The sequence below is a fragment of the Pyxicephalus adspersus genome, chromosome 6, assembly GCF_032062135.1.
Source record: "Pyxicephalus adspersus chromosome 6, UCB_Pads_2.0, whole genome shotgun sequence".
NCBI lineage: Eukaryota > Metazoa > Chordata > Amphibia > Anura > Pyxicephalidae > Pyxicephalus > Pyxicephalus adspersus.
The window spans coordinates 57,759,549-57,774,103 of record NC_092863.1 but is presented as its reverse complement, the minus strand read 5'-3'; the positions used below and the strand labels follow the sequence as shown (position 1 = coordinate 57,774,103).

Sequence of the window (14,555 nt, the reverse complement as noted above, 5' to 3'; positions counted from 1 at the left end):
ATACCAATGAAGCGCATGATTTGTAATTGAAGGGGGTGATCAATAGTGTCAAAAGCAGAGGAAAGATCAAGGAGAAGGAGGGAAAAGTTGCCTTGAGACTTAGCTCTGATGAGGTCATTGGCACATGGCGCTTAAAAATTTTAAAAACATATGGGAGAAGGGAGATAGGACAGTAGCTAGAAGGTATGGAGAGGTCTAGTGAGGGTTTCTTCAGGATAGGGAGAATATTGGCATGTTTACAAGTGGAGAGATAGATACCTGTAGAAAGGGAAAGGTAGATCAGAGGGAATTGGGTAAAACCGACAGGGAGTAGATGAACATGATGAGAGAAGAGAGAAGACTTCATCCACAGTAACAGGGCTGAGGGAAGCCAATGATGATTTACAGGTGGATGGGGTGGTGGGTATAGTTGGAGTGGCTCGGTGAGCAGAGACATCAAGTCTGATTTTGTCTATTTTATCTCTAAAGTAGGTGGCAATGTCTTCTTGGGCAGAGAAGGTTGTTGTGGGGGGAGCAGATGTGGGTTTAGGAGGGAGTCAATTGTTGAAAGGAGGCTGTGTGGGTTGAAAGCTTGAGAGGAAATGACAGCAGAGAAATAATTTTGCTTAGTGATAATGAGTTTAGTTTTAAAGTTTGTAACTTGGCTTTGTAGTCCATGAAGTCAGCGCTGAGGCAAGAATTGCTCCACCTGCGCTCAGATGCATGAACAGTCTTTTGTAGATGTTTGGTGTGATTGTTGTGCCAGGGTCAGGGGTTGGCAGGTAAAGGAAGGTGGCAGGGGCAACTTTATCCAGAGCCAGAGAAAAAGTATACATTTAATTTTGTAAATTGTGGTACAAAGTATGGCAACATTATTTGCCAACAAACAGGGATTTTTTTAATTCAGTTTTGAACATTTTCTTGTTATGTGACAAATTAAATTTTTAATGAAGGATCACTGCAAGTAGTAGTACTAATAATTACTACTACTAGTAAGAGTCACTAGCAGGAGAGAATGTGTTAAGACCGGTGCTAAGTAGTATGCATTGACTTTTAGACTAAATTGTAATTTATGTAAACGTAAATGTGTGAACTGGCTTTTTTTGGCTGTTAGTCAAAATATGTTTAAAGCCAAAACATTTATTTTAGTTGTGGATAGGAAGGAAAGTGAGACTTCTAAAAGTAAATTTATTCTCCTTTCTATAATGAACAGAAACCACTCACATATTTGATGTTTACAGCCAACATTTTTTCGAATCAACAAACATATCTTGGCCTGCAGTATTAAAAAATCAGATTTTTTTTTTTATTCATAGCTTCTTCGGTTGTACAATCCCCTATAAATCCCATTCTTCTGAATAATTGAACACATATAGTAATTTTGTAATCCAGAGCAGCCATGTGCTAAAACAAATACCCACATTTCTGCTATAGCCAAGTTTCACTGATCCCAGGATTTCCATTGCCTTTTAAAGTGGATACAATTTCTCAGAACTATTCTTGTAAGTCTCCCCTCTGTGTTCTCAGAGGTAGGCAGCACCACTACAATGTATGATGCTCAAAGAAAGATTGATCCTGTTGGATTTTGATTGCTTGAATGACAGCATGTAGTAAGTTGATTTTAAAACCAAGGCTATTGTTTTAAAAAGGAAAGTAATCTGGAACAGCCTGTGGCTTTTGTTCATTTCAATTTATTCTCACAGTCACCACATCTCGTGCTCAGATTGAAACAGTATTTAACAGCAGTTAAAAATTACTTACCATCTCTAAAGAAAATATATGCAAGAAGGGTTTTGTGACATCATCATTTTTTTCTGAATGTCTACCTTCCATGAAAGTTTTGCTTTTTTTTATGTTTTTCTTCTTGCCCATGTATTAGGAGATATAATGTAGATTCCTTTGATTTATTTTTCCCTATTTGTATTTTCTTTTTCCACAATGCCACCTCCTGTTTTAGGGCAGGGGATTGTTTATACAGTGATAGATTATGCAGATTAAGAGCTGTCAGTACCATGTAAATTATGAATGCAACTTGTCTTCATAGTTCAATCATGATTAAATAAATGGTGGTAGTTCACCTTGGCCTTTGGATGCCACCTCTGATAACTTGGTATTTACTTATAACTAAAATGTAGCAAGGCTGCATATACAATTATAAATAAAATATTTTTTATTATTTACACTGCAGTTAACAAGTGCTGTAGCAAGGGCAAAATACCCTGTACAGCATATAAAGGTGTCTTGCACAAAGCAGGGGTCCAGTTCTCTATAGGTCCAACATATTCCTTTTCATCAACACTTCTTCTATCAACAGCAGTACCCACAGAGTGTTCAGTTTTTAGCATATGTTTTGAATCCTGGACCAGATCCATTCCAGGTTTGCTGGATCACCCAGCTTCACTGATAAAAATGTATCCTCTCCAGCCTTGAAGAGCTTTAATAAATCAGGCCCATAAATCGTATCTAATGTCGGATAGTGAGACAGACCTCAAAACACTAACTCCAGTTCTACTATATAAACATCTTAGAAAAGGTCTCTAAACATTTCTGTTCAGGGTACACATGTGACTACATAATCAATCACAGCTCCACTGTATACTTTCCAAGCCTGCATGGATCAGGTTTTTAAATTCCACAGTAAAGGTAGATGATGGCCTCCGCAGCCAAACCATGAAATGAATGCCTTAGATCATATTGACATTACCATTATTCATATTGAGGTTGCTTAGTTTTAGAAGGTGTTAAGACTCATTTGTAATAACCATATAAGCAATACTCGTTCCTTGCAAGTCATTTGTGTGTGCCCCTTTCTTTTGATCCATTTGCTATAATGTCATTTCTGATGAAGGTCACCTGTTTATGTTTTTTTATTTAATTTTGATTACTAATGGTCTTTTGTTGCACTGTTCTGTAAAAAAAATGTAATAGCTATTGAATCTATCATTAAGCAGTAATGCATTCTCCAGTGTGCAGGGCCAGTCAACAGTGACATTTGTGCTAAAAAAAAAGTTATAATGTATGAAGCATACACAAAAGGCTTACAGAATAACAGTAGACAGTATTTGCTATGTTTTATTGTAGTTAAAGTATATTAAAATTACACAAAAGAGCAAACCACAAAAACATTTAAAAGAGAATGTTGATATCTCAGTAGGTATACAAATATATTTGTAATAGTTATAAACTGTAAAAAGAGACAGAGTAGCTTAAGACAGGGTATAGGTGGGTGAGTGTCTGGGAGAAAGTAGAACATTCCCATGCTAAAGTAATGCAAGACCCACTAAAAGCAAGCCAATGCAGGTCAATTGTCAATCAAATGCAGATGCAAATGAATTCTGAATAATCTCAGAAGCATCTCAAACTAAAGATATATAAAATGCAACAGCACTACAAAAAACTAGTACAGTTGTAAAACTGAAAACAAAAAATCAATGCAGAAACAGTATAATCAGGGTTCCAGGAGAGCAGATATTTTAAGGCCATAACCACAATAACTGGATGAATTGATTTGATCCCCTTTATTATATCAGGTCTTAAAATGAAAACCGTGGAAGAGTATCATATCTGTGGTTTGAAGGTTTTTGGATTGCACATTATTGTTTTGAGAAGACATGCCAAGATACAATTATAATGTCTTCTGAACAGCTTGGGGCTTTTCTTGTTCCTGTTCCTTACTCATATTATCTGTGTGATTGTGTCACTAAAGCGTGGCCTCCAACAATACCATCCCATCCCCCGTGTATTTTACTCTCCTGCTGGTAAACAGGCTTTCTTTTTTAGTTTGAATTCATAAATATCAAGTATGATTAACATGTCATAATCGTTGCTGAATAGAATTAGGACTTTTCACAATATAAAAAAAGTCAGTGCCATAAATACAATTAGGATCAATCATGAAGTAATTGTAGTGCGCACTGATGGGATGCATAGTTCAAGAGAAAGTAACCAAAAATGAACTTTTATTCGTTTAAAGCAACTGGTACAATAAAGGATATTTGCTGATTGCTTGCTATGGGTTAGTAAATAAGTCTGATTGCAAAAACACGATAGCCATTTGTCCCTGTTCCGTAGCAGGGCTCCACCATTTTTTTCCTACTCCTCTTTCTGTATATGATCTTAGGCCATTTGGGTTGGCGGGACCAAGTTGATGTAACATTTTTTCCCGTCATGGGAAAGTGAAGCCAGGATTGTGCGTATTCCTGGTAAAAAACAAAATTGGACAGCTAGGTGGCAAACTTCTGCAGATAAAAGCAGTTGTTACAGAAGGGACATCACTATCCCCTTTCTGCAATAAATAGTTGACTGAATCACCCATGGTAAAGTGAGACTTTAGTTCCACTGTAATTGTATCTTTTGAATCGTCTACATATATAATCCCTCCTATAAATGTACAAATGTCGTTTTTTTCTAACATTTATTTTCTAACATGAGTACATGTTGGCTTGTTACTGCATTATTTTTTATAGATATTATTATAGTCATTATTTTATAGTAAGTAAATACACTAAAATATAAAATACAATTTTGTGTACAGAACTGGTAGTAAAATTATTATGTAAAGCAAGAGTACAAAACAGGAAAAGTGGTAGCCTAAAAGACTCAACCATATAAAATTGTTATCATTATCATGAACTCTGTGTTTTGCAATGTAGATATCTCTAACCTTATGGTTAAAGATACCTCTTACCTCATGGTTACCAAATTCTAGCTGACTAGATTTTAAAATGGCTGAGTGTGAAATTTTAATAAAGAAAGATTTTGCTGCCTTTAAGTTGGAACGCTTTTGTTCTTACAAGCAAAAGTACAGTTGGAACATTTTTCCTTATTTCCTTTTCAACAGTTGTATCTATTAAAGATTTGAAATCACTATAAAGACATTTGTCTTGCCAAAGTATATCCCATTTACAGAGAAATTTTCACAGAAATAATATCCAATCTAAGCCACCTTTAGACCCTCTAGTCCAAAACCTTAGCCAGTTTCCCGACTAAATAAAGCCATCTTTGATTTCAATCTTCCTTCTTTAGAGATCACACTAAAGATTAAATCACTTACCTATTCATATACCATTTCAAGATTTTTAAAGAAATCTTTAGCCTCCACCTTAGTGTTTCAGACGAGTTTGGATTGGGGCCCACCAGACAGCACAGCCATGCTTGGTGGGGAATTGGCTTCTGTCCTTTACCAGTTTCTGAGTTCTAGGCTACAAAATAGAATTTTAGTCCATAACTCTGATATGTGTTTTTCACTTGCAATCTCAAATGAACATCCTGGAAATTTACACACCAGGGGTTCCATGTTATCCAATGTCACTGGATTGAGTGTTCCAATTAAGCTGGCCTTGAGTTGGTGTTTAACATCCCCATGTCGACTATGGGAGAGGATTTCTACCCATCCACTGAAAAGTTGTAAGGATAGATTTGAGCCTCAGTTTGCGCGGAGTTCTGGACTCCCCATCAAGTCTTCTACTCTGTTTATTAGTCTCTAATTTTACAGAATTATTATGAAAGCTGAGGTGTTAAGGGCTAAGGACCAATCAGTATATGATGCCATAATACAGGCTCACAAACCTAGAACCCACCATGGTAAAGACTCACATATCTACTTCTGGTATGATTTACCATGGTGCAATTTTTGCAAAACTAAACTGTTTTTGCACTCACCTGTTCCCATTATGATGCAAGCACCATCATATTCTTCCTTTTCCTCTACCTTGTTTTCATCATCAGAGGAAACTGGGATTCTTCAGCCACCATCCCTGAGCTCAGCGATTTTGACATGAAAAGATCAAGCAGGCAATGTTTTATTGTAGAAGAGACATTGCCTGTATCCTTCTGCAATAAAGCCATGCTTGGTCGCGGATTTTTAAAATAGAATGTTAGTTCCCATTTAACTTTCTATTGACAATACACATTAGCCAACAATTCTCTTATTCAGGCTTTTGTTTGGAGTGACTTTGATGATCCCCCCCCCCCTCCCGCCGTATGTACTCTTTTACCCTCCTAGGATCTCTCTATTTCTTTCAGTTTTACAGAAAAAGATGTTCTAAAAGTATTATGGAAATGCCCTTACTTTATCGCAAAAAAAAATAAAATAACTGTAGCTAATATATCAGCTTGGAGGGTATTAGAATGTGTTATTTTGTTGAGTAAGCCCCATTTTCTTTTTCTACTTTTCACCTTAATGCAAACATTGTCCTTCCCTCACTTTGTGTGGCGCTGACACACCTAACAAACATACATTACATACGCTGATTAAAACCATTAGGAAATTGTACCACTTGTTTCTGGACAATCTAAATAAGGGACTGTGACTTTCCCTTACATTTTTCCTTTTAGGAGCACCTTTGAAAGCTGTGCTCTTACTCGCTGTTAAGTTAGGGCTTACTGTGTTTTGATTCTATTTTTTCATGAAGTCACTATACTTACCTAAGTGTCCTTATATCAGTTATCTGTAATTGCCTAAAATACAGTTAGGTTATGCTAGATTTCTGGGTGTTGTCATTCTAACCTTGGGAGATGGCTGACAGGTTGATAGAGCAGAATAATTATCCTATTAGTGTAGTGATGTTTCTTCATTGTCCAATCAACAGATCAGAGGTACTGTCAGAACTGGTTGTTTAATTGCATTAGAGAACAGTAAATTCAGTAACCTGGCTATCCCAGGTAGAAAGGATACCTAGATCTCAAAGGTTAATGGCTCAAACAAGCTGTGTGATATTAAAAATATTTTGTCAACACATATGTATTTCAAATGTGTATTTAGCTTTGCTGTATGATTTGTAAAGACACAATGGCATAAAATAATCAGTACTGCACTGAATAAAAAAAAGTAATTTTTATAAACTTGTCATTTCCCTATTAAAAAACCTCAAGAAAAATCTTTATTATGTAGAATGGGAAGGCATGACTTCAGTCTCCAGCACAAAGAAAAAGGCAGAAAGATTAAGGAGATTGGCTCTTATTAACCAAAATAAAAACGGAAAAGAAATTATTAAGTGGAAAAAAACAACTTTTCTCTTTTAAATCCCATTACTAGATTTGCATGTCTATTCCACTTCTATATAATTAAGGAAGATGATCAAAAGCAGCGGAAAATGATATCTGTTACTCAGTCCAGCAGTTGGCCATTTCTAAAGGTTTCTGACTGCAATAATGAGGATCTTGTCTGCAGGAGGCACTTCTGGTAATTAATCGTAGCTTCTTTTGATAACTGCAATCCCCAGAAGGGATGGAGAAGAGAATATCATATAGAAAACAGAAGACGCTTTCCTTATCTTCTGTGGTGTCACTTTGGAGATTGAATATGTCTGTTCTGCCCTCTCTTCTCTGCTCTGGGATGACTAGTTACAAAAAAAAAAAAAAAAAAATTAAACTAGGGTATTTCTTATGCTCAGGCCGGTCAGTGAAACCTTTCATTTCGTTTCATTACAATAATGGTTTATGTGTTATCTGAAAAGAAATTACATTTTTTTGCAGGCACTTCAAATAGTATTTATTGTACAGTGCTGCGTAATATGTTGGCACTATATAAATCCAGTTTGATAATAATATTATTAGTATTGAAATCCTTATTTTGAAATTACAAGAAAAATGTTTAATGCCATTTGTGTTCCTGCTTTGTTACACTTACTCTCCAAAAGGACTATGATTTGCCTTTTTAACACAAGTTGTGCAGACATGTTCCATTGCTTTTATCGTCAGGTTACCTGATCTTAGAAATGCCATGCAAACATTGCTGGTGTGCATGTATACAGTTTGTAGCTGCAAAGGGGTTACAATACATCAGCATCCCTCAAATGCAACAAAGGATTAAAAACACTTGTGGAAACTCTAATGCCCCATTATATTATTTCTGATTGTAGATACTTTTGTTACAGTACCGCACTTACAGTATTTCTCCTTATAGCTCTCTTTGTTTTAGTGCCTCTTCCTAAACTGCCCCCATTTAAGTGGTTTACCTTTTTAGTATCCTTTGCTATAGCACTACACGTTATAGTGCCCCCCGTATGATTCTCTTTATTGTAATTTTTTTTGTAATTTATTTATGTTCACAAGGATTGCACACGTATAACTGAACAGAAGGCATTGATACAGGCATAGATATTAACAACTCTGTGCAGGCACATTAATTTGAAGTAAAAGAAAAAGAAAAGGGTAAAAATAAAGTAAAAAAAGAACAATTAGCTAACCTTAACATTAAGGAATGTTGCACAAAAGAGAAGAAAGAAACAATATTACTACTGTTTATTAAAAAAAGATTGGGGGATCATTAGCAAGTAGTTTAAAAAAAAAGGAATAGGGTAGGGGGGTTGGGACTTATATGTTTGTGTAGTATAGCTGTCTTGGCCATCAATGAAAGGATAGATATGAGTTTTCTGCAACCCCTTTTAATCTTTACCCCATGCACATCTAATTGAGAACCTTCCTTTATACAGTTATTGGAATCCTTTGCTTCCTGTTTCTCCTTTTGCCCTCTGCATCATGATGTATCAGGAGAGCTCAGAATTTGGCTGAAGCTGTAAGCAAGGATGGGGGGAAGTAAATATGTAACTTACCGGTAACTTTTGCTTTCAGATCTACAGTAAAAATAGAGATATTCATCATGGTAAATCACCACATGCCACTGGCCCACAGCTCTATAGCAACCAGTATCATGATCCCCATTCCACTGCCTCTGCAGTACCCATAGCTGTTGTATGTTATCCTAATCCCAACATATCATTGTGCTAGCACAAGGAGAGTGCCACCCAATAGCTTTGAATTATAACCATGACTGCTTAAACACCCCTTTGAGAGTATTTCTTTAATCATGCAGTGTCACTACATTCTCTGAAAACTGCACAATGTAAAAACAACATGTACACAGGTTCGCTAAAAAAAACAATGTTCTTGCTGCATGTATTCAAATGTGGGGATTCTTTTCTATTTTTTTTTTTACTAAAATAACTTTTACAACTGGGAGACAGATGTGTGCTGTCATTTTCCCTGCACTGAAGTGTATCCAATTGTGGTTAAAATGCTTTGCACTTCCAGAGTGGCAATAAAGATTCTCTATGGGCAGGGATCTGCCAAAGCAGAATATCTATAGGGCATAATGCAATACGTAACACCTAATAAATTTCTAGCCATAAAATCTTTATAGCCCTTGCAGTGACAATAAATGAAAGCTTTGCAGGTAATGCATTTTTATAAATATCTTATCTGAAATTCAGGTAGGTTATTACGTTACTGTCACAACATAATGTATGCACTGCTTACTAATTACAGACAGGATTGTATTTACTATAATGACATTTCTGGACCAGGTCTTAGGGCAGCAAGTTTAGATGGGACAGCAACAAGCCTCAGATTGTACTAATTACAAAAACTTTTTCTTTGTTTTGGCCTTCTGAGCATCTCTGGGCATTAGGAGCTACATTCATCGAGAACAATGTGGAGCGAGGGGATGCTGCAAGGAGTCATATGATTCTTTATAGTTTCAGAAACATAAATATATCTCTTCTTTGTCTTGTTTGGTGGTCTGTAGGTCTGGTTTTAAAGCAAACCTGGCATTATTCTCAATAGAACCTGGGAATCACTGGGTATTAGGATGTACCTAGCAGTTTGTCGAAGGTCATGTTCAGACCTCCATTTCTTCAGGCTTTACAGCCAACAAATGCTTATAAAATAGTTTAAATGAAAATAAATAGGTCTGTCTGTCTTGTGCCGGCTTTCCCATACTTTTGTAGGCTTTAGGCTCCCACAGCATTTGTTCAGAAGCTCCATGTAGCTTCTGGGTCATTTGGTCATCCAAATATCTCCATCATCTTGCAGATGCCTACACAAGCTTTTTTTTTTTGCTTGAAAACAATTCTAGCCTAGCTGTGCAGAGTGGATTCCAGGAGTGTTTAACAGCCACATTTTTTGCTTCTACTTGTAAGCATGGAAAATGAACAGTATTAACATTACCTGCAATATTCTGTATGTTTATTTTTTTTCAACTCACATTCGGATATGACATCTATCTTAACATTAATCCCCCCCCCCAAAAAAAAGAAAATTACCTCAGACTGTAATAATGACATATGACTATGGTAGGGACATTAGATTGTGAGCCCCTTGAATTCCAAATGAGGGACAGTTGGGACCTTTGCTACATAATCCTATTTCATGCTATTGATTATCACATTTATGTCAGTATTTTTTTTTTCCAAAAATAATTTCTAATAGCATAGCCTTATAGTTTTCTGGAATCATCATTTATTAATATGATTATTATTATAATTATTATTATTACCATTTTTATTAGGTGACTGCTGGTTATTACACATTAATGACTTAATAATTAAATGGGCACTGCTTTGAATAAAAAATTGCCATGGAAGTTTGTATTTGACAACTCTAACTTTTACATCGGAAGAATATTATTCTTACTTACCCTGGGAAATTCCCATGATTCTATTTGTAAAATGTTTTCACCCGACTTTTATCTAAAATATACATATTTTTTTTTCACATTGAATTTGACTACAAAAATCTGTATATCATGAAACAAATTTGAATCACACATTTTCTAAGTGAATCAAATGTGAAAAATGTGTTCATTTTGGAAGAAGTTAAGTGGATATTGTGTGAAAATATTTACAATATAATCAGACCTTTTAAAAGTTATAGGTAAGTAGATTGTTGTTGTTCAGAAAATCAGTCAAACTTCTTTTTTTTTTTTTTTTACACTTTTTACACATTTTGGATAAAGCAGCGAAGGGCCATTGGAAAATTTCCACTCTACTCCTGTTCTAGTGGCAAATCATGTTTTTAATTACCTTTACATTTTTTACCCAGTAACGTAGTTTCTTCTCTCCACCCCAGCTGCTCTATAGGTATTTTTAGGTATAGGTATAGTTTAAAGCAAACAATTTAAAAGACAATACTTTAAAATTAAATATTGGATGCATAGTAAGCTTGATGGGAGTTGATGTTTTATAGGTAAATTATTGTTGGCATTGCTGACATTCTTGTCTTTAGAAATAATCAGGTTGGCTGTCTTCACAAGGATACTGTCATAACTGTTTGTGTACAAAGAATCTCATGTTTCAGTTTTTCACTAGAACAAATCATATAATAGGCAGGTATGGTTGAGGTCTGTCTTTCATTATCATCTGCATCATCTGTTAATTATTTTTGCTGCTATTCTTGGTTCCAAAAGTGCCAAAAATAACTAATGTCATAATGTTGTCTGCTTTAGATGGTTAGTTATATACTGTGGCGATCTAATTGTAGAGACATTGTAGATCTAGATTAACAGTGAAAGGATGCTAAACATTTATACATTTACCTGTACTAAAAACTAAAAAGGCATCCCAAATCATGTAGATTTGCATACAGCATTCTGCAAATACCTGTCTGAAACCAAATAATGCAGGGGGAAACCTAGCTAAATCGTGTAAGAACTGCCTGCTTTTAGGAACTGGTGATCCCAAAATGAGCTATTTGCAGCATAATTATGTATGGCTTCTGGCAATGAACACATAGGGGCTTGATTTATTAAAGCTCTCCTAGACTGGTGAAGATAAACTATCATGGGAGAACCTTGGTGATCTAGCAAATCTGAAATGGATCTGGTCCAGGGTTAAAAACATTTGCCAACTAAATATCAAATTATTTTTTAGGAAACCATTCCAGGTTTGCTGGATCATCCAGAATCACCTATGACAGTCTATCTTTTCCAGTCTTGGAGAGCTTTAATAAATCAGGCTTACTGAATCTTACACCCCATCTTAGTCTGTGGACGAACTGATAGTAAATAAAGCAATGTTTACACTGGCCGTGACCTGTAATAACAGCTTATATGGTACAGGAAAAGAAAAGATTGTGGTAAGAGTTTATTTTGGCAAAATAGATTAGTATCCTTAAATATATTAATGCGTATGTGAAATTGAATATTTAAAAGTGCATTTTTTCTATAAAAATACACAATTCACAATGCCAACATATATCATGTTTTCTTTACATTTGCCTGTTTTACTTGTAGGAAGCAGCCTGTCCAAGCAAGACTGGGCCATTCAGTGGCCAGCTACAGAAGCTGCAAAAGAAAATAGTTCTGCCATCCAGCAAGAAACAGCCCAATGGATTCGAACACACCTTTCCCAGAGCCCCAAATTACAATCCAAATGCATCCAGCACTACTGCCATTTGCCTGTAGCTTTTGGATCTATGTACACTAATGTAGACAGGTTGACTGTTGAAGCATATACAGGCTGTTGCCAAACATCAGAGACTGGGCATCGCTCATTGCCACCATCACCCCGCCAACGCCATACAGCACACAACAATCCCCCACGAACTCCTAACATAGTTACCACTATGACCCCTCCAGGCACTCCTCCTGTACGGAGGAGGAACAAGCTGAAACCCCCTGGCACCCCTCCACCTTCATCACGGAAGCTTATTCACCTTATACCTGGATTCACCTCATTGCATCGAAGCAAGTCTCATGAGTTCCAAGTTGGACACCGTGTGGATGAATCCCATACCCCCAAGTAAGTGAATGTAAAAAAATCTAGATCTGTGTGTCTCCATCTTTGGAGCCTCTAGTAAAAGTCTAATTTTGAACAAAATCAATCAAAAACGTTGCAGGCCTCATGTTAAGGTGGTTTATAAAAAAAATGTTTAGTTTCAGTAGACTAGGTTTTTTTCAAACTACAGCTCCATTTATTAAATATGCTTTGTTGAATAAAAAGTGTAGTGAGATAATATGGAGGCTGTCATTAATGACTTCCTCTTTTGAGTATGCTAATGTGAATGTAAAAGAAGAAATTGTTGATAGAGCATGTGATGAGGTTCAGACATTATGGGTGGAGTTGCACATGGGCATGCATAATACACAGTTAATTTTTGAAGTCTGCTATAGTCCCCCCAGTGCTAAAGAAGAGATAGAGAATAAACTACTTGCACAGATAGAAAGAGCTGCACAGGCTGGGACAGTGGTGGTGATGGGTGATTTTAATTACCCCGACATTGGTGCTGATTTAATAAAGCTCTCCAAGGTTGGAGAGATTACACTTGCATTATTGAAGCTGGGTTATTCAGCAAACCTGTAATGGATTTCTTTAAAGTCATTTGCTATTTGACAGCAAATGTTTTGAATCCTGATCCATTCTGGTTTGCTGGATCACCCAACTTCACTGATGCAAATGTATCCTGTCCAGCCTTGGAAAGCTATATTAAATCAGGCCCAATTACTGGGGTAATGGTAAAGAAAAAGGACATTTATTAACCCTTTTTTAGCTTTGTGTGTACAATGGCAAATGGCGGAGCTCAATTTCAAATTGCTAATAGGCAATGTCACTGCCTTAAATGAGCCACAATGGCTCAAAATTGACACGACTGAGAAACAGTTGGATAAAATTAGGGTTGATAAAGCACCAGGACCTGATGGATTACACCCATGTGTCCTCAAAGAGCTGAGCTTATCAAATGTAAAGTTATGCACTTGGGGGCTAACAACATCCATACTTCATTTGAGGGAGTCAAAAATGGATCTGGGGATTTTGGTAGATCATAGACTTAACAATAGCAAAAAAATAATATCTAAAGCTAGCAAAGTATTTTCTTGAATTAAAAGAGTGCAGAAAATGCGACATAATCCGGCCCCTGTACAAAGCATTGGTCAGACCACATCTGGAATATGCAGTCCACTTGTGGGCACTAGTTCACAAAAAAGGACATTGTTGAACTGTAGAGAGTGCAGAAAAGGGCATCTATCTAATAAAAGGAGAGTAGCAGAACTAAGTATATTCTCCCCTGAGAAGAGATGTTTAAGGGGGGGGGGGGTATGATCACCTTGTATAAATATATAAATGGTCTATATAGAGAAATCACTTTTCAATTATTCACTTTAAAGTCATTTCAAAGAACAAGAGGGCACTCTTTGCATCTAGAGGAAAAGGAAATTAATTAGAGATAAAGGAGGGATTCTTCACAGTAAGATGAAAATGTGGAATCCACTCCCTCAGGAAATAGTTTCAGCAAGTACTATAGATTGCTTTGAGATATAGCTGGATACTTTTCTAGAAGCACAGAATATAACTGGGTGGTAAAGTTTTAAAGTAAAGATAACAGTGACTGTTGATCCAGGGAACATTTGATTCTCTCACAGATTTAGGAAGGATTGTTTTCCCCTGTTGGACCAAATTGAACCAGCGTTTTTTTTCCCTCTGGATCAACTATGTCTATAGGGTTTTTATTTGGGATATGCATACTTCCCAAGTGGTTTACCTTGATGGACTTTTTTCCACCTAACTATGTAACTATTTGACTGGCTTTTTTTCCTAATGCAATGTTATTTTCAAGAGAGCTGGTCTGGAACAAATGTAGTCAGACCAGGAGCTCTGCCCTTATTGTGTTTCTTTATTCTGTGTGCATTTTAGAGGTCAGTAACCAATGTGCTGCAGTCATAGACAGCCAGGTAGCCAATGTTCCTAAAAAGGCAACCACAGCAGTACTACTCTTACTACAGCTTGCATTTAATAGTAATAATATCAATCTAGATATATACCCTGTTTCCCCGATGATAAGACACTGTCTTATTTTTTTTG

General features: G+C 36.3%; 1 protein-coding gene across 3 annotated transcripts in view; it reads left to right on the top strand.

The window, feature by feature from the left end:
• The window catches only part of KSR2 (kinase suppressor of ras 2), a 202,246-nt gene that overhangs the window by 63,531 nt on the left and 124,160 nt on the right, over positions 1-14,555 (top strand). For all 3 annotated transcript variants that reach the window (XM_072415949.1, XM_072415948.1, XM_072415950.1), the window contains exon 4: positions 11,990-12,497. In XM_072415949.1, coding sequence (XP_072272050.1) covers positions 11,990-12,497 — 508 coding nt within the window. The remainder of the gene's footprint in view (positions 1-11,989; positions 12,498-14,555) is intronic.